This window comes from Melanerpes formicivorus, unplaced genomic scaffold (genome assembly GCF_026170545.1).
Source record: "Melanerpes formicivorus ecotype bairdi unplaced genomic scaffold, bMelFor1.0.p_v2 SCAF_3, whole genome shotgun sequence".
In the NCBI taxonomy this organism is placed as follows: domain Eukaryota; kingdom Metazoa; phylum Chordata; class Aves; order Piciformes; family Picidae; genus Melanerpes; species Melanerpes formicivorus.
Window position 1 is genome coordinate 7383388 of NW_027142355.1, and position 23948 is coordinate 7407335.

Consider the following 23948-nt stretch of genomic DNA (forward strand, 5'->3'; position numbering starts at 1 on the left):
ACCTTTTAAGCACTGATTCCTTCCTCTAAGGCCCAGGTTGCCCAAATGACAGGATGATTCTTAACCCAAAGAAGTAGGCTGAAAATGATGGCTGCTACATGAGACATCTCTGGTGCGATCCATCCTAATTTAAAGATTAATTCAAAACTCGATGCTGCTGAATTTTTTTTAGTGGTTATCTGGGTTGTGGTCTGTTGTACTCCCTGACTGCTTTCTGAATGACTCATTCCGAATGTTCATGACCTTTTGGAAAATTAATTAAATAAGTCTGAGTTGGAAAAGAACTTAATGTGTTTTCAACAGTCGGGAGCATCAACAAAGACATTAAAATATTTTCTAACTCACTTGTCTATTGATAGCAAACATTTTTTGTGTCGTAGTGGGGGAGAGATAAGAAATGTTATTTTCTTCTCCATACTTGCTCTGTCCTTATATAGCTGCAGAATAAAATTGCTCATCTTTTGTATCCAGAAGATAGCAAATTTGTAAATGCTGGGACTGGGAGCCTGAGTCCTGATCCCCTAAAGTCATAGGGGAAAATGTTTAGTACCTATGAAATGTTACAAATATTACCTGTAATTCCCAGGGACTAAGTCAGCACCCCATTGCACTTTATATTCAACAGAACGGTTTTTGATCTTAAGTGAAGATTAGCCTTGAAGTACCAACTTGACATTCTCAAGCTTTCTATTGCTGACGGATGTCCTTTACCGGTACTAAGATCAAAGACCCCAGATGAAAATTAATGGAAGTTATTTAGCCTCCTAACTTGATCATCTTTATTTGTGCTATGTGTGACCTTGTCTATTTGAATCTAGGCAGTTGGTCTCCGCTAATTCATCACAGTGGTTGCAATGGTGAGATACGCAGCATTGCATAATTGCCTTAGTTTTCTCTATGGGTCTCTGAAGTATCACATGGCTCTTGGTCATACTCTTTTTAGTTGGTTCAGAATCTGCACTCTTCTGATAACCAGCAATTTTCCATAATGAGTGTACCTCTTCATGACAATCAAAATAGATAAAAAACTTGGAGGGCAGGGGGATGATGATGGAAATTTTTGGTAAATGGAATGATCTGTAATTTATTATTGTCACTGAATGATGACATACATTTATGTTTCAATTTCTTTGACAAATTTAGGTTATTCTTTTTTCATTCCTTTTATTTGTTTGTTTGATTTGGTTTGTTTTTAAGCTACCTTGTCATGCCGTTTATGGGAACAGACTTGAGTAAGATAATGAAGCATGAGAAACTAACTGAAGACCGAATCCAGTTCCTGGTGTATCAGATGTTGAAAGGATTGAAGGTTTACTAATTTTACTATTATTTTAATTTCACAATCTTTTTTTTCCTAGTAAACTATTATGGAGGGTTATGAAAAATTGACATAGCAGGATAAAATTTATCATGCCTTGTATAGTAAAACTAATGACATTCTGCATAGCAGCTGTTTTGTGATGATAAATGTTATCTGAGGGGTTGTGGGGTGTGTGTTTGTTTGTTTGTTTGCATGGTGGTTTTGTCAATGGCTTTTTTCAAGGATAAAGAAAAGATAGTGATTGATGATCTATATAGTACATTGATCCAGTATTGCCTTGGGTTTCTTATTTGAGTACACTAAAATTTCCCTGTTGTGATTTTTAGTCTCCTTCTTCCCCAGTAGTTTCTTGTGGTGCTTCTGGGCCATATACCTCTTGCTGTGTCTATCTGGCATAGAGACAGGATGAAACCATTGTTGACTTGACTGTTCAAGTCACCTTGACTTGACACCTCAGCTATATCAATCATCAGCTTCCAGTTTCCTCAATTGAAAATATTTCTGTGGCTTACCAATACTGGTCTGACACACTGTTGCTATGACACTCTGCACCAAACTTGCTGTAAGTGTAGTATCTTTCTGTGCTCTTCTGAGGAGAATTGAGATATATAGTTGTATATATACATATATGGGATGGGGGAGTGGATGTTTGTGTGAGTATGTGTATTTATACTATTCCTGTATTTGTAGCATATATGTACTGTAATATCTATCAATACACACATGTATGTGCCATACACAGTTAACAACCTGTAGGTGTGGTATTGTGGGGTGAATTTCTGGTCCTGAGAGGGATGATGAGCCCTGTTAAATCCTAGTGCCCATGCTGGTTTTGTTAAGTGTTCAAACACCACAGCAAGTGCCACTTTGGTCCCTGTGTGTTAAAAGGGCAGTTCTACAGCATTCTAAAACTCATTGCTAAATTTAGGTAAATCATTGGGGTTTCTATATCCAAATATCTTTCTGACCCAGATGTCTGAATGTTTTCTGTGAAACTGGAAAGTGTCCTTTGCTTAACATGTATGTAAAATCAAAGAATCTCTGAAATTTTAGTGACAAATCTGAGTGGTAGGTGGCTAAGAGGAGGACAGATAAATCACTTAACAAGCCTAAACTATTATGCACCTGTTTTGAAGAGTTGTAAAAGATGTCAGAGGGGAGTCCACTGAAAGAAAATAATTTTTTAATGCATTCTAACAGACTTGCTGAGATTGAAATGGACCTCTGGAACCTTCATGCACAAATCAGGGACAAACTAAGCACGCTGCTCAGGAGCTTGTGCAGTTGGGTTTTAAGCATTTCCAAGGATGGAGACTCCATGTCCTCTCTAGGCAACCTGTTCCAAGGTTCTGTCTCCCTTACAGTGAAATTATTTTCTTGTATTTAAATGTAAATTCCTATGTTTTGGGGTTTGCCCATTGCCTCTTGTCCTTCAACTGAGCAGATACTTTGAAGTATCTGGTTCTGTCTTCTGTATTGCCTTTGTTAAGTCTTGTGCACAGCTAAGCAATCCTTGCTGTTTCAGTTTCTCCTTTTTTATCAGATGCTCCAGTCCCATGATCACCTTCATGGAGCTTCACTAGGTTTGCTTTAGTGTGCCTCTTTAACTGGGAAGCCCAGCTAGAAGGTCGACACAGCATTCCAGGTCTGTTTCACCAGAGCTCAGAAGAGGGAAAGGATCACCTCCCTCAAGTTGTTGGCAGTCTTCTGCCTCATGCAGGAGATTTTTGGTTGTCTTTGCTACAAAGGCATGTTGCTCACATTGAACTTGTTCACTGGGACTTCCAGGTCCTTTTCTGCCAGGCCAGTCACCTGCCCACCCTGTATGAGTGCATGGGATTATTCCTTCCCAGGCACAGGATTTTGTTGAACTTTGAGTTCCTGTTAGTCTGTTTTGTCAAGGACCATATAAGTGGAGTTGTCTGGTTTTTTGCAGGCAACTCTCTAAGAAACAGATTTCCAACAGAGGCATGCTATCCACCAGAGATGAAAAACATCATCTGGGCTAATGTTACAGGCAAAGAATATATGCACTGTAAAAAATTAGCTTGAGTTGAATGTAGTGGAAAGGATGAATAATGAATTGAATTCTGGTGAAGTGACCTAGAAACATCCTATTGGCCTAGATTATGTCACAGAGACCAACAGAGTGGCACTGGAAGAGAGATTCTTTTGCAGCCCATGGAGAAAGCCAGGGTGATGCAGGTTTCTTCTGCATATCCCATGGAGGACCACATCAGAGCAGGTATCCACACTGTAGCCCGGGGAGGACCTCTTGCTGAAGCCCATGGTTGTGCCCTGAAGGAGGCTGCAGCCCATGGAGAGAATGTGCTGAAGTGGGCTTCTGGCAGGTTTTTTAGCAAGACCTGCATCCCACAGGGGACCCACACAGAAGCAGTCTGCTCATGAAGGTCTACGTCCCATGGAAAGGATCCACACTGGAACAGTTTGTGAAGGATTGTCTCCTGTGCTCCCACAACTGAGCAGGGAAAGAGTGTGAAGAGGAAGGAACACCAGAGATGACGCTTAATGAACTGACCACAGTTGCCATTCCCCATCCCTCTACACCACTCTGGGAACAAACTGGAGAAGTCGAGTGTGAAGTTGAACCTGGAAGGAAGGGAGAGTGGTTTTAGTTTTATCTTTTAGTTTTAAACTATCTTGTTCTGTTACTAATTGACAATAAAGTAAGTTAATCTTCCCCAAGTCAAATCTGTTTTGCCCATGATGGTAACTGGTAGTTGTCCTTGTCTCAACCCATGAGCTTTTCCATTGTATTTTCTCTTGCGTGCCCTGCTAAGGAAAGGGAATGAGAGCAGCTCAGTGAGCACCAAGTGGTCAGCCATGGTCAGCCACGGTCAGCCCACCACAGGGGGAAAGAGCAGGAAGTTCTTGATGTAAGCTATTACCAGGATCTTATACAAATCAGGGCAGTTTTCATTACAGGTACAAGGCAACCAGCAGGGATGAGATATTTGTAGTAAATTGGTCTCTCTGGTCTAAGTGTGTCAGATCTATAAGTGTTCACGTGAATATTTTGTCTCTTCCACCACATTTTTGAAGGGCACAACTCTGCTTACCTCAAAGTTATCAGCAGAAAATTAGACATTACTAAGTTAATGAAGTCTAATATTAGTTTTGTTATTTCTTATTTCATGAAAGACATTTAGGAAGTATTTTCTCTGTCTGTTCCAAACAACTGTTTAAGCTTTTTTTTGCCATACTCGAGGTAGTATTTAACTGCTCTACTTCTCTCCTGTTGTTTCTGTTTACTGCCTTTTGTTCATGTTCATCATTATTTCTGCTTCCCTGCTTTCCCTTCCCCCTCTCACTCATTTCCTCTTCAGTTTTTCCTTCCTCGCCAAGTCACTCTTCATTTTCATTTTGCATGCTGCCTAGAATACTTTCTCCTGAGTCTTTTCTGATTCCCTTTTGATTAGCTTTTTATTTTGGGTAGAGTTTGCCTGTACAGACAAGAATGCGCTAGGAAGTTGTCTAAATTCCAAGCAATCTGATTTATGCATGCTACCAAAAACTCTTTAGGATTATGCACAGAGCTCCTGTTCTTCCAGGCACTTTGCTCATGTTGACTGGGTCTTGAATGAGATATTGTTGAGGCAAAGTGGTGATAACTTTGTGAAGGATATATCTGCTCTGCTTCAGATGTTTTTGCTCTGTTGAGTGAAAAATGTGTCAATATTATGATGATAATATAATGAGGAGAATAGGTAAGAATAGGATCCTATTTCATAAGGTTATTGAACTGAAATGAAAAGTTTTCTGAAGGAAAACTGGTGTAGTTCCAGTGCTGCTACCTGCCAGGAGATAATAAAGGGAAGTTTACCGCTACTGTTAAAGAAACATTGCAACACACCACCAGTATTTCAGTTTACAGGAAAGCTGATATGTACGTTAGCACCAGGAATAAGTGCTGTTTCATGTAATTTCAGTAGTTTTGTACTAAGAGGAGTGTTTAGAAAATACAAGAGTTCTCCCCAAAGTGTTGACATGTTTTTTGTGCTGTGAACACTCATAAAACCTTCAGTGGGGTGAGAACATCAGCAAATGCATCTTTTCCTACCACACAGGTGAGAATTATTTTCACTAAAACTCTGAAGGTTGCAGTCCTTTTAATTCCTGTTTCTATGTGCCACATTCTTAGGTGCAGAAATTCCTGGGGGGTGCCAGTTATTTCTTTACTGTATACAGCAAAAATAGGCTACAGAATCTTTTAACCATCCGCTCTGGAAATACCAGAAAGCTTCGAGAAGATACTGGCATTATTTAGAATTCAAACAGTCATTGTGATATCCTTGATCAGTCCTTGACTATTGGCAGAAGATATCTTTTTCTTCATTTGTTGGGAGTCTAACTACTTGGGCATATATTAAAAAGAAAGATGTGCATATACATCCTCTCTGGACTCCACATACAAATGATGACTTCCTCTTTCTGTGTCTGGTTCCTTCCCTCCTGATTCAATTCGTGCACACCCATGACAGAAACAGCATTTTGTAGTTCTTAGATTGCTGTAACAGTTTTACAGCTGACATTCTGGGGTACAGTCCTGCACCCATAGGCCCTTGTGCCTTCACAGGAAGTCCTGTGAAGCACTTTGGTATTTCCTATGAGTGGTGTTAAGCCTTGCCTAATCTGCAAGTCATACGCATCAGGAACTGGTCTACTGCAAAAGCCAAGACCTACATTTACTCTTATGGCAGTCAGCAATGAACCCACGCAACAGCAGAACCCTACCACAATCTGGACTAGATTAGTATAAAGTTGCAGGCACAAGGTTAAGGAAAGTGAATTTTTTATTCCCCCACTCCTTTGCAGAACCTACAAGAGTTTATTTGGAGTATCATGTCAGATGCAAGAGAGTAAAAGTAAATGTCAGAGGTTTTATTTCTGTTTAATCACTGCTTTAAAAACTTGGTGCCATAAATCCAGATTTGTGCTTAGCTTGTACGGCTTTTGTTCAAGTTCAGAAAACTAAGTCTGAAATGTACATTGGACCTGTTTGAAGCTTTGCTTTCTTTTTCCTTTCCCTTCACCAGGTGGACTATGATGATCCCTTTACAGAGGGACTATTGTAATTTCACAGTTAATTGTACAGCTTTGTGGTTGCTGAGAAAGAAGACAGTGGTTGCTGGGGATGTGGTGGGCTGGCAGTTACCCTTCAAAGTGCAGTTCTTTACATCTCTGCGATGCTGTCATAACTGGCCCCTGTTGGTATTTCCTAGCTCTGAGAACTTGTAACTTTTCCCAGTTATTGTCCCATTCTTCTAGGTGGAATAAAATTAATTCATCCTGGATGCATTCCTGTGCAGACTACCATAAGTGATCCTGCTTTGGCAGGGGAGTTGGACCCGATGATGTCTCAAGGTCCCTTCCCACTTCTAGTATACTGTGAGACTGTGAAAACTCTCCAAGTGATTCTGGTTGGATTCACATCTCATCCATCTTTTCTGAGGCCTTTTTCAAAAGCCTTTACTGTTCTTGGGTTTCTCAGTTTCAGTAATATGGGCTGCCATTAGTAGTATGGTCTTTGGGGCTTTCAGTTCAGTTCCATACACCTGAAGTAAATAATACGAGCACGTCCCAGTCAACTCTTGGAAAGCACGTCCTCAGTTCAGGACAACTGTCTGCGTTTCCTTGTAAAAGATATACTTATGAAGTAGTTACAAGAGGCTCCCTTTATTATTGACAATGGAAACAGTCTCTTCTAGGGCACCATTCAGCTGGTGAGAGGAACTGTGTACCTCAGTGGAAAGCATTTGGTGACAGTCATAGATGCTAAGAGCTTGACTAGCCTTCATTCTGCTCTTACATGATCTCTTAAAACTCAGTGCTGCTGGAGCATATGAATCTAAACTGTGTGTCATACCAGAAAAGACTATTGCAGGAGAGCATTTCTGATGTATAAAATAGAAGGATCTGTTTTGATATATGTATATACCTACCAATGCAAACATTAATTGGAAATGAGGGTTTTATGTATGGGAAGGATTAGAAAAAAACCTTTGTGCAGTACTCAAACTGATTTAGTTTTTCCCATCGTTGGGGAAGGGAAGAATGCTAGTTTAATTATCTGAATGTTGAAAACCTAGCTAGAAAAATACTCTATGCAACAAATAAATGTTTTCTAATTTCAGATAACTTTAATACCATGAAAAAGTACTTTCACACTGGCCTCAAGCAACTTCTAAGTCAAGAGCTCATTAACTAAAAGCTACTTTCTCGTTTTTTACAGTATATTCATTCATCTGGCATAATTCACAGGGTAAGTGGAAACAATAGAAAAGATGCTTATATTTTGATAAGTGAAAGGTGTTTGTGTATAAACATGCTCATAAATAGCATGGAATTCTGATTATGGTGTCTTAGTTTGATGATGCCTTGGGTTTCTTTTTCACTAGGAACAGAACATGGTATGGCTACCTCAGTGTAAGCTAGGCATTCAGGTTGCACTAAATATGGCTTAGATTTGGATTTCTTAAATTACTTCGAATCTGAGTTGTTAAGTCCCCACAAGAACAAATGGCATCTACATTTCTGACTTTTTAAAAAAGATTAATCCTCTAAGAATAATGTTTAAATGTTGTTTAAATATCATTAGTTAGTGTTCAAAGTTGGGGGGAGGGAAAACAAAAAACTGAAAGTCTGAAATTTTAGAGCCTTGAAAACATTTATTAATTTTTTAATTATTTTATTTAATCTTCTGAGAGAAATTAAGCATCTGGTTCTTTCTGAATCCCTGCTGCATCTAAAGTCCACTTGAAATACCTTTGCACTGTGGAGTTCTGAATGATGCCCTTGCAGTACCAAGCAGCATAACGTCTGCTAAAACTGTAACAGAACACAAGAAATTGGCTGTTAGAAAATATCAGGAGCACCACACAAAGTGCACACTGTATAGTAGCTTTAAGCTGGATGTATGAACTATACAAATACCAAAACAATATAGTAAATTGATATTTTTATTTCTAAAACTGCTGTGATCATGGTCCAAATTTACAATTGCTTAGACTTTTTCCAAGCTCCTTCTTGATGGCTTTTGAGCTTCTTGGGATTATTATGGTCTTTTGCACCAACTTCTTTCTCAGCCAGAATCCTCTGATCTTAAATTATCTGTATATAAAACAGGCTGATGTCTGTTAAAATGTTCAGAGAAAAGATTCTTGTAATGTCTTGTGCTAAAGTGTGTCAAACAAAGGTTTGAAAAAGCTGATGGAAATTTTCTTTCTGTTTTTTTTTGGTTTTTTTTTTTTCTTTCTTTCTCTTTATAACTGTGAATGCCTAAGAGTCACTGGCTTTGGCAAATTTTCTTAGTCATTGCCAGTACATTTCCCTATGCTGCTTAACTTAGAAATACTTTTGGAGATCATTAGATCAGTAGCTAAAGAGGCTTAAGGGAATTTATTTTTTTTCACGTTGCAGTCTCCATTTAAGTGACTTCATTAGGAAATTGATTTTCCCACAGAAGAGAGCGTAGGCTTTTAAGTAAAATCTTGTTTGATTCCTTCAGCAATCCTTTTAAGTCTGTCAGGGTACAGAACCTTTGTTAAAGTATATTTTGGTATGCAATGTGTACAATCCAGAAGTATATGTGTGTAACCTTAACTTTCTGGTGTTAGTATTAAATGCAACAAATTTATGCCCAAACCTCAGTCACAGTATTTTCCTGGCTTCTAACTGAAAAAAATTTCACTGGGTGGAAAATGTACTGGATAAAAGCCAAACATATGCAAGTTTTTGCCTTTGTGTCTATTATTTATTCTATTTGAATTTCAGATTTAGATTTATGGTGTTGTTTTACCTGTTGCTGTCTTAAGTAATTACATGAAACCCACTAAACCTAAATGCAAGAAAGAAAGTGTGTTCTATTGTGCTTGTTGTAAAGTAAGTAAATAGCATCCATTTCAAATTTGATTGCAGGATCTAAAGCCTGGAAACTTGGCAGTTAATGAAGACTGTGAACTGAAGGTAGGATGTGTTTATTTGAAATCAGTCAGGTGCATTAGAAATGCACCACAGAAGACAGCAGGTGCAACAGCTGTAGATGTGCAGATTGTAGTTATGGGCCAAGCTTTCAGCCCAGGGGCTTTGAAGAACCATAGAGAAATAGAACACTGGAAGACTAAAGAGAAGGGGATCAGATGGGCAGTATTATCAGTCCTGAACAATATTACAAGAAATTGCTCCTTACCTGTTCCGAAGTATAGCTGTTGCTATTTCCTCAGGAATGTTCTCAGTGGAGTCCATCTGAGTAGAAGTTCCTCTGCACAACATTTGTCATCTCAAGCCTCCTCCTAAATTGAACTGAAATACTGAATCTGACAAGTTCTGATTGCAGTTTCTTATATGTTTTGAAATCTTCCAAAGCCTTTTAGAGTGGATAATATTAATACTAGCAATAATACTAGCTCTAGCAATCTGAAAGGCTAGTCCGTGCTTTTCAGTTAATTGCAAAATTAAGCTCCATCTTCAATCCTGTGCTTGAATCATGACTGGCCTATACATCCTCACAAAGTAATAGTAAATGTAAGTGGGAGCTTTTATATCTTGCTGTCTAAGTACCTTTAGATCTTATGGCCAAGGTTTCCTCCCTAAAAGAGATACAACTTTATGGGAGTAGTTCAGTTATGTCAGAATTCCAGCCTTGAATTAAAAAAATAAAAAATAAAAAATCTAACTCTGCAAACTGGGAAATACAGAAGAAGATCAACGGATGTGAATCACTCCCTTAATTAAATAAAATAAAAGGTTGATGCGATGTTGCAAAACACGTGTATTAGCATACAACATACAGGCTCTGTTCTTTCATATAGCTGTTGTAATACAATTTTTTTATCATTGTTTGGAGACAAAAAGTCATTCACTTCTCCTGTTTTGTAGGTGGCCAGCTGGTGAGTGGGTTCCAGGGTGATGGGAGGGCGGAAATATAGAAAAAGTAATTGTACATATTTCTCTTTGCTACCTCCCCAGCTGTGCAATTCTATTTTGAGTTGTGGCCCAGGTCTAAGACATTATTCCATGATAAGATCGCTATGTCTCCTCATTTAACACATCTTACAGTTCTGTTACCTTGTGCATTTTAAAACTTTTAGATAAACTGAAGCAAATAATTGTGTATCAGAACACCATTTTGTGAAATGACAAGGAGAAAAGATAGCATTAAGCTTTCTTTTGACTGTCAGAGTAAAATTATTATGTCCTTGGTTGTGCAATAAGCTCTGGTATCACATGCAGAAGGAAAGAGCAAAGAGGAAATACTGGTTGTCAAAAGGCAGCTCCAGACTATAATCAGAATGCAAATGCATAAATAATATCAAGGCAAGGATTTTCCTGGGATCTGCTTACAGTGAAGGAGTTAAACTGACTTCCTTAATGTGCATGAGTTCAAGTGTAATAGGCAGGACATCACTCTGCCCTGAGAGAGCATGTTTTCAAAGACGCTTTATGTGGACACAGGATGGTTCTGCCAGGTGTAGTCCAACTCTTTTCCCCCCATGTCTGTGCCCTTTACCATCGGCTCCAGTTGTGATGTGGCAGTAGAGAAGTTGAGAGTTCCTTGAACTGGTAATTCATTAATAAGCATTCAATTTTATCTTTCTCCATAAGCTTTCTGAATCCCTTTTCTTATGCACTCAGCTGCTACATAGTAATCAGAAAAGTGGCAGTGAAGCAAGACAGGAAGGTTAAGTTTGCTGAGCAGCAGAGGAGCTTATTCTTAAGGGGAATCTGCTCTCTCTCTCATGCTTCCTACATTGTAAAAAAGATTTCCAAACTTCATCTGAAAATTAGTTTGCAAGCTGAAAAGTTGAGGATTAGGGTATGAAAATAATAGTATCATGTGAAGATTGTTATTGAGGTGGTGGCACTTTAGTATTAAGTACTAACATGATACACTTGGTCCTGAGTCTAATGAGTATGTGAATGAAAAATACTGAAGTTAATACAGCACACAAAAGTTCTCACTCTTGTTTTTTTGCTTTTACAAAAATAAACTTCCAATTTATAACTTAGCCATTTCTATCTCCAAGTGTCACAAGTTTCAATATCCAAAATGCCTAAAACATTGTGACAACCCTGTGGGTTTTGACCTATTCTGTAAAATTTCCGTTTAGATTCCACCCCTCTTCCTGTCTACTGGGAAAACACAGTGTGTGCTTTATGGAAAGAATAAATTTGGAAGTTGTCTGTAAGAGTGTATTTTCCTATTGCAAGTATTTTCAATCCATTAAATCTTTAGTATGGAAAGAATTGGCTGTAATCAAGTGCATTTTTTCTGTAAGAATAAAAGTATCGCCCTTTGCATCCCATTTCTGGTTTTAAATTGGTAGGTAATCACCAGTTATGGGGGAAATGTGGAAATGATGTTTCAAATATGGCAATAAAGATAAACCATGACATTTTATGCTCTTGATCTATGAATGAAAATACAATTTTTGTTTCTGTTAGTGCCAAGGAATGATGAAACTTTCCTGAAATACTTTAAAATGTTTGCCACTGAATGATGAAACCCTCCTGCAGTGTTTTCAAATGTGGAATTATGGAGTGCATTACAAAAACATCACTCTGGTATAGTAATGTGCAGATGCTCGTAGTGAAAACTTCTGCCCTGACAATATATATAGGAAGCCAGATACACATGGAAACTAGTGGCTGTTCATGCAGAGCTACATATTCAAATATCTGTGGATGACAATGATTTATCTTGAACAGATTTTTACTTACCCAAGCCCCCTGCTTCTTGTTAGAAGCATGAACAAGATAATTTGGTTAGAGAAAGATGCTAAAATAAACCAGTTTCGGCACATTGCTCCAATTTTTTTTTTATATTCCACATTTAAGAGGTCTGTATGAAATAGATAAGGAGCTGTCTGATCAGGATGTTCTTTGTGCTTCCACTACAGATTCTGGATTTTGGATTGGCGAGGCATACAGACAGTGAGATGACTGGTTACGTGGTTACAAGGTGGTACAGAGCGCCAGAGGTCATACTTAACTGGATGCATTATACACAAACAGGTCATCATCTCTTCAGAAAAGTCTTAACAGAGCTAAAGCATTCATTGAATCAAGCAATACATAAACAAATCTTTGTTTCTGAAGTGAATGAGAAATTGGAGGTGGAAATAATATAATTATGCAAAACTTCCTTGTAGGTAAATAGCATGTAATTATTTAGTGGTTGTGAGTTGGGGGGGGTCTTTTTGTGTCTTTTCTGGGAGTAACAGAAAGTGCCAAAGTGGTTGGAAAAAAGTGATATAAATGTATACAGATGTGACAGTCTATTCTGTGTTGTCGTGTTCTGCACTGACCGTCATCTTCCTGAAAAGATCGGCTGATTTTAACTTGAGCAAACAAGGCAAAGTTACAGAAGGAGGGATAACTATGGCATGGAATTTTTGAAAGGGTGATAATTTGCTTCCCATGTGCACCTGCTTGCTTCTGATTCTGCTGACTATGTCCAGTTTGCTAATTGGCCTGGTAGATTTACCTGTTCTGTTCATCATAATTGGCAAGGTACTAACTTATTTTGTAACAGGCTATTAAGGTAAATTTTACACTTTTAAAACATATGTCTTAAATTAAACTTTATGTACATTTAAATGGGCAACTATTCAGCAATTTAATGTGACTATTGGTATTTTTTTCAGTTGACATCTGGTCTGTGGGCTGCATAATGGCTGAGATGATAACAGGGAGGCCTCTGTTCAAAGGAAATGATCGTATCCTTCAGTGAATTCACGATACTAATGTAAGAAAATGACGAGAAGTCCTTATGTGATACAGTAGGTCCATTCAAAACCTGTAAAGGATAAATTGAATGTAAAATGGCTTGCACCCTTCTCATAAATTGGCTATTTGATTATCTGCAGCACTTTTGCACATCTGCCAATTAAAACTTGTATTACTGAACTTTTTCAATAGAGAAAGATAGGGGATTTTTGACTCACATCTCAAATCATCAGGTAGAAGGTTGTGTGACAATAGAAAAGGCATCTTTTGCTATGTTTTGTTAGTAACAGATTCCATAATTCCAGAACAAGCACAGAAGATTCTGCTCTGTTATTCAGACTTGTGTGCACATCATGTCTTTGAGACTTTTATCAAAACCTGTTAAGTAATGTCTAGTAAAATACTTCAGATTTATAGAAGACATCCAGTCCTGTCATTTCACTGATGAAGATTCAGGGCCATAATTCAATGCTGATATTCAGGTAGTACTTCATTGGCAGTAGCAGTAGTGATAATTAATACAGGATGATTTAATAGACCTTTTTACTTGTTTGTTTCTTTCCTGGGGGCAGGTGTTGATCTGTTAGAGGGTAGGAGGGTAGACTCTGTAGAGGGACCTGGAAAGGCTGGAGGGATGGGCAGAGTCCAACATGATGTCATTTAACAAGTCCAAGTGCTGGGTGCTGCACTTTGGCCACAACAACCCCATGCAGTGCTACAGGCTGGGGTCGAAGTGGCTGGAGAGCAGCCAGGCAGAAAGGGACATGGGGGTACGGGTTGGCAGCCAGCTGAACATGAGCCAGTAGTGTGCCCAGGTGGCCAAGAAGGCCAAGGGCATCCTGGCCTGCAAGAGGAATAGTGTGGCCAGCAGGAGCTGGGAGGTCATTCTGCCCCTGTACTCAGCACTGGTTAGGCCACATCTTGAGTGCTGTGTCCAGTTCTGGGCCCCTCAGTTTAAGAAGGACATCGAAACACTTGAACGTGTCCGGAGAAGGGCAATGAGGCTGGTGAGAGGTCTCATGCACAAGCCCTATGAAGAGAGGCTGAGGGAGCTGGGATTGTTTAGCCTGGAGAAGAGGAGACTCAGGGGAGGCCTTATTGCTCTTTACAACTACCTGAAGGGAGGTTGTAGCCAGGTGGGAGTTGGTCTTTTCTCCCAGGCAACCAGTGGCAGAACAAAAGGACAGTCTCTCAAGCTGTGCCAGGGGAAGTTTAGGCTCGAGGTGAGGAGAAAGTTCTTCACAGAAAGAGTAATTGGCCATTGGAATGTGCTGCCCAGGGAGGTGGTGGGAGTCACCCTCCCTGGAGGTGTTCAAAAAAAGGACTGGATGTGGCACTTGAAGCCGTGGTTTAGTTGTCATGAGTTGTTAGGTAATAGGTTGGACTTGATGATTTCTGAGGTCTTTTCCAACCTGATTGATTCTGTGATATTTGTATTTAAGTCCTTACATATAAGATTAGGACTTGGTTGCATGGATCATATTATTCTCATTTTGTGAGGAAAAACTGAAAAGAGGAATATTTCATTCACACACACAAAACTAAAAAAGACAGGCACTATGAAAAAGTACAATACATCAAATTACTTCAGCTGTACAGATTTAAGTACACATTAGCTCCTAACCAGAAAATATTAAAATGCCTGCAAAAGAGCAGCTGTTAACTAGCAGACAGCATTTCTCAAGTAATGCTACTTTATGCATCCTGGTACATAGATAAGAAAATTAAGGCCTTTGACACCGTCCCCCATAGCAAACTCCTGGCCAAGCTGTCAGCTCATGGCTTGGACGGGAGCACACTGCACTGGGTTAGGAACTGGCTGGAGGGCCGAGCCCAGAGAGTGGTGGTGAATGGTGCCACATCCAGCTGGCAGCCAGTCACTAGTGGTGTGCCCCAAGGATCAGTGCTGGGCCCCGTGCTCTTTAACATCTGTATTGATGATCTGGATGAGGGCATTGAGTCTATCATCAGTAGATTTGCTGATGACACCAAGCTGGGGGCAGGTGTTGATCTGCTAGAGGGTAGAGAGGCTCTGCAGAGGGACCTCGACAGGCTGGACAGATGGGCAGAATCCAACGGCATGAGATTGAACACATCCAAGTGCCGGGTTCTGCACATTGGCCACAACAACCCCATGCAGTGCTACAGGCTGGGGTCAGAGTGGCTGGAGAGCAGCCAGGCAGAGAGGGACCTGGGGGTACTGGTTGATGGTAGGCTGAACATGAGCCTGCAGTGTGCCCAGGCAGCCAAGAGGGTCAATGGCATCCTGGTCTGCATCAGGAACAGTGTGGCCAGCAGGAGCAGGGAGGTCATTCTGCCCCTGTACACTGCAGTGGTTAGGCCACACCTCGAGTACTGTGTCCAGTTCTGGGCCCCTCAGTTTAGGAAAGACGTTGACTTGCTGGAACGAGTCCAGAGAAGGGCAATGAAGTTGGTGAGGGGTCTGGAACACAAGCCCTATGAGGAAAGACTGAGGGAGCTGGGGTTGCTTAGCCTGGAGAAGAGGAGACTCAGGGGTGACCTTATTGCTTTCTACAACTACCTGAAGGGAGGTTGTAGACAGGCGGATGTTGGTCTCTTCTCCCAGGCAGCCAGTACCAGAACAAGAGGACACAGTCTCAGGCTGCGCCAGGGGAGGTTTAGGTTGGATGTTAGGAAGAAGTTCTATACAGAGAGAGTGATTGCCCATTGGAATGGACTGCCCAAGGAGGTGGTGGAGTCGCCTTCATTGGAGGTGTTCAGGAGGAGACTTGGTGGGGTGCTTGGTGCCATGGGTTAGTTGTTTAGGTGGGTTGGATTGGTGGATGGGTTGGACGTGATGATCTTAAAGGTCTCTTCCAACCTGGTTTGGTTTATTCTAAATAAAGGTTTATTCTAATGAGTCATAATTTTCAAGGTACGCTGTAAGTGTGTTGTCATACTGGTGTTTTGAGATTTTGAACTATTGGCCAAAGTTCTATGTCCTGTGTGAGGAAGGAAGTTACTCCTGCATAATAGTCTTTGCTGGCCTTTGAGTATATGAATCACTATTACCTGTCATCAGAGACATATAGCCATGGGTTCAGCTGTGACAGGTGAATAACAAAACAGCTAACTTAAGGGATTTTTGATTTTGTATTAGGAACACGTTATCCTGCAAACTTGATATGGGATTTTGTGTATGTGTTTCATCAGCACTCTTGCCTTCTTGCCACAAGAAGAGGCTGGTGGAATTATCATGTGTCCTGAGTTCTGATCTAGCTTCTCATCTGCTGCTCTTACCAGAGTAGTGTAAGAGTCATAAGGCTGTTCTCTGCAGCATTAGCCTCCAGTAAATAAGGTGTTCCTTCTTAGAAACAGCTAATATTGTTGCTGATTAATCTGTGCTGGTTTAGGACATAGAAGATAAAGGAGTGTTCTGATGCCTTGCCTCAATGTCTCCAGCATCTCAGCATCTGGAATCAAGCTATGCTTGCAGGAGGTGAGGGGGAGATGGTTTAATTTCTTTCCTCTTGAATTTCTTTAGTGTGGAGAAGACCTGACACAGGCTGGTTATCACCTAAATATTGGATAGACCAGGGCAATGCATGTATTACAAGTGTTGTTTGTTCTCTGGTAGGTTTGAACTGATTTTGACCAAAAGTACCAAAGAGGCCTGGTTATATTAGAGGACTTTGCAGATGATTCAATTTTGTGTTCCAAATTTGTAGGATATTTTATTTCAGCTCTTTTGCAAGACTTGTGCAAGAAAAGGGGAAAGCTTTCATCTCATGTATTATAAATCTTCAGTCACTGCATTATAATTGTTACTTTATTCTACAATAGCCATGTAAAGCACATTTTTTTCAGGGTGCTTAGGTTTTTTTTATGGTGAAAGACTTTGTTCCTTATTTCTGGTATTCAGATCTGGACCAACTCACAGAAATAATGAAAATAACAGGCACACCAACTCAAGATTTTGTTCAAAAACTGCACAGTCAAGATGTGAGTATTCTGCTTTGTCAGTGGGTTTTGTATGTCTTAATTTTACTTAAGCCACTTCCAGTTCTTGGACTGGCTGAGATCGTATTTATTGACTACTGAAATGATGTCTGATAGTATGTCTCTGCCTTGAAGTGCTTTGCACACCCAGAATAACTACTGGAGAGTAAGGAGAGTGGGACAGAAAATTATCAGAACACTTGAAAAATCTTTATATTTAAATACTTCAGTGTTTCCAGTGTGTACCATAGAAACAGTTAAGCTAATGCACTAATACTTTTATTGGAAACAAATGTAAACCTGTTCAGAAAACGCAGCTGTCTGCAGAGGTCTGTCTTTCCTATTCTTACATTGATGGCCCTCTAGACTCCTTAACCCTTACTATAAAGAACCTAAAATTGCTCGTTGGACTAACTGTACAATTTAAATACTAATGAATTACTGTAGAAAGTTCACTTGCAGAGATTTCTGTAAACTCTGTAATTTTTCCAATGCGTAGGTATTTATTCTAATAAATATATTAAATATAAAGTGACAATAATTAAAGCTTTCCATTACCACATCTTAATTACAGTTTTAAGGCTTTATTTAAAAAAAGAAAAGAAAAGAAAAAAGTTTCTTTCAGCAAGGAGAATATAATGCAGCTTTATGACCCCAAAACTAATTCATTTGTTCAATTTGCTGTCAAAGCGCCAAGTTACCTGTTAGGCATATAGTTAATGTTGTCACATTACAAAGGTGGCAAAAATCTATTATAATATCCATGTTTCTTTTAAGGCAAAAAACTATATCAAAAGCCTCCCAAAAGTCCAGAAAAAAGATTTTGCATCCATCTTGAAGTATGCGAATCCTTTGGGTAAGACAGTTTGTGTTGTGTGTGGTGGCAATTTGTCATCGTCTTGTGTTTGCGTTGGAGGCAGCAGTACTGTCAGTCATGTGATAAGTTATGTGATGGTTCTCATTCTCATTCTTTTCTATCTCTTGCTTTGATTGTATTGGCTGAACTTTGCCCAGTTTAGATACTGCCAGGATCAGTTGTTTCTTAGAAGCGTTAAAAAAAGAAGGAATTTGTGGTTTAGGCTTCAATCCAGCGTCTGGTGTTACTAGAGCAGCTTCCTTAAGAGCCCTGGGAGATCAAATATATGTGCTAAATTTTTCTCTGTGTTTTATTGGAAATTATTTTGAAAGCTCAATCTAATACACAGTAGAAATGCAAGCAAATAGAAAGCTGACATTTTAGTCGTGGAATTAATATTTCCTGAGAAACATCTGTGCATTCCTGAGAAACATTGGCTTGGATTTGGTAGATATAAGCAGCCAGAAGAACATACCAAGTGTGCATAACCGTGACACAGCCTGAGGCAACTAGAGCTCTGCAATGGCTCTGCTCAAACCTTATCCATTCCCCAATGACCTGAACACTCACCAAGCCAGTTTTGTTGGAATATAAATTAGGATAATTGAATCTTCTCAATTTAAAATTATATCCTCATATGCAGTAGAAATAAATATGAGTAACAATCAGCTCTTACCTTGACCGCACAGTTAGCTCTATGACATTTTCAGCTACAGCAAGCTACACATTTCCATTTGGTTTTTAGGATATTTCTACCTATCACCTCTGTGGCCATCTGAGTGCTCCATATATAGAAAACAATTGCTCATGGTCTGGGAGAGAAGGTTGGCAAGCAGGAGTCGCAGTATCCTGTACTACACTGCTGTCTCTTTTCCTATCAGCTGCTCCACCCAACCCAGGAACGTTTTTTCAGGATAGATATGCGTTTACACTAAGCATTTTGACAGTCACTTAATGGATCTGATCCAAGATCTAATCCAAACATACAGGATTTTCATGGAATATTTTGGTTGAGGTTAAAACCACAGAGCAGATAATCTCAGCACTGAGATTCAGAGCATGAACAACTTGCCTTGTCAGCAAACTTCAGTGTGTGCCTCAGTTTGGATTTGGTGACATACAGAGCAATTCTTATTAGCTCTACAGCCACCTCTTCATTCTGCTTCTCTCAGGTTGTATGTGGGGTACCTTAGAACCATAACATGGTGGCAATGATGTAAGACACGTAGGAAATCCTCAAGCACAATGTCCTGGAGCCAGGGGCTGAGAGATCCTTAGCTGAGGAGATGTGGCTATGCTGCATAGAGAAGCACAGGAGTACCTCTGTGAGCATCAGGCTTTGTACATCTCCCATCTTGCTCACAACGCTGTTTTCTCATGCAGATGGGCCCCACTGGCTATAGAGTGAAGATCCAGTGATTCTGTTTTATGACTCTGTATTTATTTGAAATATCTCCCGGGCAAAATTACTGTGTAGAAGCTTGAATTGCTGCTGTGATTTGAAAACACTGTTTGTTTTCTGCTCAATAGCTGTAAACCTTTTGGAGAAGATGCTGGTGCTGGATGCAGAGAAGCGAGTCACAGCCGCTGAGGCTTTGATGCATCCTTACTTTGAACCAATTCACGATCCTGAGGAAGAAATTGAAGCAGAGAAATATGATGACACATTTGATAACATGGTTCTTCCTCTAGATGAGTGGAAGTGTGAGTTTAGTTTTGTGATGTACTCAAGACTAACCAGACAGAAAGGCCATCAGAAATAGAAATATTCCCCTTTAAGAATTACCTTCTCTCTTTTGATGGAATAAACAAACAGCATTGAGATAAACACTATTGATAAGCCAATGTTCCTCATGTTTAGTCCTCCAAAGGACTTTGGAGAATGATCTCCAAAGGTTTCTTCTCTGACTTCTAACATAGGATCTCCTCCTCTTTCTCCTCCTCCTCCATGTGTCTGTCCTCCCATCTCCTGCAGCACAGGAAAGAAACCCTTTCTGTAACATGTTCATTCCAGTGGTGAGGACAGGTGAACAAATTCCTTAATGGTTGACTCCATAGGACTGCAGTGGTCACTGGCCTTAAGATAGGTTCTCACAGGGAGAAAAAACTCATCTATCTCATCAGAGATTTATGTGGGAATCTAGTTTTTATCTAATGTCAGAGGTTTGTATTTTGGCTTTTAAGTGAGGACTTGGCTTTTAAAGATGATTTGCTCAGTAGCTCTTTCTGAGGATACTGCCTACTATATTGTGAAGTTAATGTTTGCATTCCTTTGAAAGCACCTATATTTCAATATTGAGCTTCTTGTTCAAGCCTCAAATGGTGAGAAAAAGATCCTTGATTCCCTTACTTTTTTGCTCTTTCTATTTTTTGCCTGAAGAGGTCTCTCTCTTCCTGACCCAGAGCAGAACCTAATGGTGTTGGGGATTGCATCTCTCTTCCTGACCTAGGTCAGAGCCTAGCAGTGCTGGGGGTTGCGCCTTGGCCATGTCTGTGCAGTGCCTTTTCTGATTAGACCAGCAACGCTGTTTATTCTGTTGCTTTCCAGGCATTACATATAAAGAGATACTGAACTTCAAGCCCCCACAGACATCAGAGTCGAAGGAGACTGAGGTGTAATTGTATGACCCTGTCTTTTCAGAACTTGGAAGAAAGCAGGAAAGTTGTAAACGTTTCTGACATTTCAGGTGTATAAAACATTTGTAAATAAACTGGATGTGATCCGTTTCACCTGCACTGTAAGAAAAAGCAATGTCTTTTACTCTGCATGTGGAAGTCGATGCCTTTGGGAGTACCATTTACAAACTATCCAGAAACTTATTCCTGCCTACAACTTCTACAGAAGGATTCAGACTGTTATCATGGTGCCATCCTCAAAAGAGCAGGTAGAACTAATTCTTCCGCTCAGAGATCAGAAGCATGCAAGTTACCACCCCATGCAAGCTGAGATGCAGAGTACATCAGAATGTGCTGTGACTGTGGCAACCAGCAACAGAACAAGAGGACACAGTCTCAAGCTGTGTGGGGGGAAGTTCTTCATGGAAAGAGTGATTGCCCATTGGAATGGGCTGCCCAGTGAGGTGGTGGGGTCAGCATCCCTGGAGGTATTAAAGAAAAGACTGTGTGAGGCACTTAGTACCATGGTGTAGTTGATTAGTTAGGGTTGGGTGATTGGTTGGACTTGATGATCTTGGAGGTCTCTTCCAACCTGGTTGATTCTGTGTGATTCTGCTCTTCAAGGCCACTGAACTACGTTGAATGCAAGAAGTATTCATGTGACTTGCATGGAATATTTCATCTCAGTAAGATGCCAGGGGAGGGCAATCAACTGCTGCTGCTTGTGGCAGATAGCAGAGACACAGCCCAAATGAATGTCTGTGTCCCCTGTCCCATGTGAATGGAGGAGAAACTGAGCTCCATCCAGTTCTCACAGATCTGGGCAAGAGGCAAGAAGCAGAGTGTCAGTGTCCTAAGACGTTTCTTTTTCAGGGTAACCAGTGTAGCAGGGCAAGACTTCACAAATGCACTCGGTGAACAGTCACTGGATAAGCAATCACTGTCAGAGAATACAATATTTTCCTCTAAATACAGTGAAGTCTTTTTGTATAATAAACTAAGAATCAAGGACTTACAGGGAGAAATTCTTAAGCCTTTCTAAAGTTTTGCAAGCTCTCTAGCATCTTAGCATTGCAATGATCGCTTAGAAAGTACTACTTCGTGGAAGACCTACTGGTTAGAGAATCAGCAGTGCTGACTTTAGAAATAAAACTGCACGCCTGTCACATTATAGAAAACAAAATGATTAAAATGTTATGCTGCAGCTGCTTGTTGGGAATACCTGCAGCAAGCTGTTTTGCTCACAGTGTGCAGAGGTGTTGCCAGGTGCAGAATAACAACCATTTCCTTTTTTAGCCTTTTCAACTTGTCTTACTTGGAAAAATGCTCAGACATTCTGTTGAGAGATGCCTTACCAGAAGCTTCCTGATGGGATAAATTGGTTTGACACTTAATGAGTTCTCCTTATTGTATTCTTACTGTATTTTCCTAGGTGCTTAGTTGACAATAATCTTTCAGAAGTAGTAAAAAGAACTGGGAGAACCTTTGATGCAGTATTTCTTTGTGAGATGGATTGTCCTTGTTAAAGGTAATGTATTTGCAATTGACTATTTGAATGCAGATTATTCCCAATGCAATATGCTGTTGTATGTTGCTACCAAATGGAACAGTTTTGAAGGAAGACATTTGGTCATGGCAGGGAATAACTGGAAAAGAAGTAAGAAATTAATTCTGGTTTTTTTTTTCACTTTAATTACCAATTTGAACCAGAAGTAAAGTCAAGGCACAGTTGTTCTGTTTCTTTGAATTATTGTTTAAGTTAAGAACCTGTGGATCTTAGGAATGGTTTTAAAATTGTCTGTGATGAGCATTGATTAGCTGAGACAAGCATCTAGAGGGACTAAATGGTAACAGAAACCTTGAATTATGTGATGAGTCATTAAAAACTACAATTTTAGGAATGTGAAGATTGTAATTTGAAACAAAACATTTTTCCACACTACAGATCACTGAGGAAGGCACACTTAAGAGTCATATTACATTTTGCACAACTGACTTTCTGCTTGGACTACACTTTTATGTTAAAAAGGAATTAAGTGTTTTACAGAGTACTTGCTTTTCCTTGAGATCATGCTTTGTGTTCCTCTTAAAAGTCATGGAAGAAAAGTGTCTGTTGAAATTAGTGGGCTTGATAAAACCAGTCAATGGGAAATGGAAAATGTCAAAAGTGTCTTTGAAGATGCTCCTTCCATATTTTGAATGGAATGTTGACAGCCCAGTATCTATATTGAGATCATGCAGGTGGCTCAAAAGTATAGTCACACTTTGAGGGAACTTTTTTTTCATTGAAAGACTGCTTTGCATCTTTTTCATACATGCCAATACTCCAATGGGCGTTTTCACTTTCCCCTCTTTTAGCTATGAGGAAATCAAGACCTAGACCCCTACAATATCTGAGGTGAACTTTTCCCTCTCTTAACTTGGTATAGGAGAAGCAACTAGCTCACAAGAGGATAACTTATGAACAAAATCTTAGTGTTTCTAGAAGCTGTAAGAATACAGAACTCTTAAAACAGAAGAGAAGACCTTGGTGCAGGTGCCATCAAAGACAGAGGCACTGCTGTGCTGTTGAGTCAGCAAACAGTTCATAAGGTAAAATAATGTGGAAAGTTTGTCACATCTTGGCATGATGTTGCTGCAAAGAGTTTGAAACCTGCAGCAATGGCTCCAAACAGCAATAATTAGTATAAATGGTTAAATAAAAGAAGTCAGGAATATTTTGCATGGGAGGCAGCTTCTGCTTCAAAGGGAGAGAAGTTTTAATTGCTATTTTCTACTGGTGCTAAGCAACTCAGGATTAAGAACCCAATTTCTGTTTGCCTTACAGAAAAATGTAAATACATTCTGCATGTACTTGAAATGTATTGTGACAAATAAAGTTTTAGGCTTGTTTTTTAGACAATAATGGTCTTATTTTCCCCATATGTATTCCCAAATACATAATCACTCTTGAAAATAGTATTTTTGGAATAAAGGAATTGTATGAAACTTAATATTGAAGGTAGATTTCATGTAATATAAGCTGCCAATGCAGTTACTTTGCAAGTCTGTCAGATGATAGATGCTAACATTTTTCCTCTTTTCCAAACTTCAAGTCAGCCTTAGGCTGATCTGATTGTTCCACTGACACCTCATTATTTCAGCATTTTGGGTTACTACAGCTTTGGGTTTCACGAGACATCTCAGCTTTGTTCTGAAGGACAAAATTGCAGTCCTTAAATGCAGTTGTATTCCTTAGCCTGGTTTTAAAAGCCAAAATGAGGCTGGCAGTCATCAAGCACATACATTTTTGAGTTAGGGAATTTTGAGTTAAGAAAGTTATGAGATATATGGGACCTTGGCACTGAAAAACCCATGTGTCCCCCTGACTGGTTTAGAGCAAGATTCTCTCCTTAAATATTCCTCATTGCATTGAAGACTTGCTGTTCCTTTTGAACTGTGATGATG

The 23948-nt window shown here is 39.7% G+C and overlaps 1 protein-coding gene across 2 annotated transcripts in view; it reads left to right on the forward strand.

The window, feature by feature from the left end:
- The window catches only part of MAPK12 (mitogen-activated protein kinase 12), a 30880-nt gene extending 6932 nt beyond the window's left edge, over positions 1-23948 (forward strand). Inside the window, exons 4-12 of one of the 2 annotated variants that reach the window (XM_068165759.1) lie at positions 1198-1309; positions 7575-7604; positions 9260-9307; positions 12241-12355; positions 12988-13059; positions 16953-17032; positions 17807-17885; positions 19416-19589; positions 20434-23948. In XM_068165759.1, the coding sequence (XP_068021860.1) occupies positions 1198-1309; positions 7575-7604; positions 9260-9307; positions 12241-12355; positions 12988-13059; positions 16953-17032; positions 17807-17885; positions 19416-19589; positions 20434-20504 (781 nt within the window). In that variant the 3' untranslated portion in view covers positions 20505-23948. The remainder of the gene's footprint in view (positions 1-1197; positions 1310-7574; positions 7605-9259; positions 9308-12240; positions 12356-12987; positions 13060-16952; positions 17033-17806; positions 17886-19415; positions 19590-20433) is intronic. The other variant, XM_068165768.1, reaches the window with a different exon arrangement.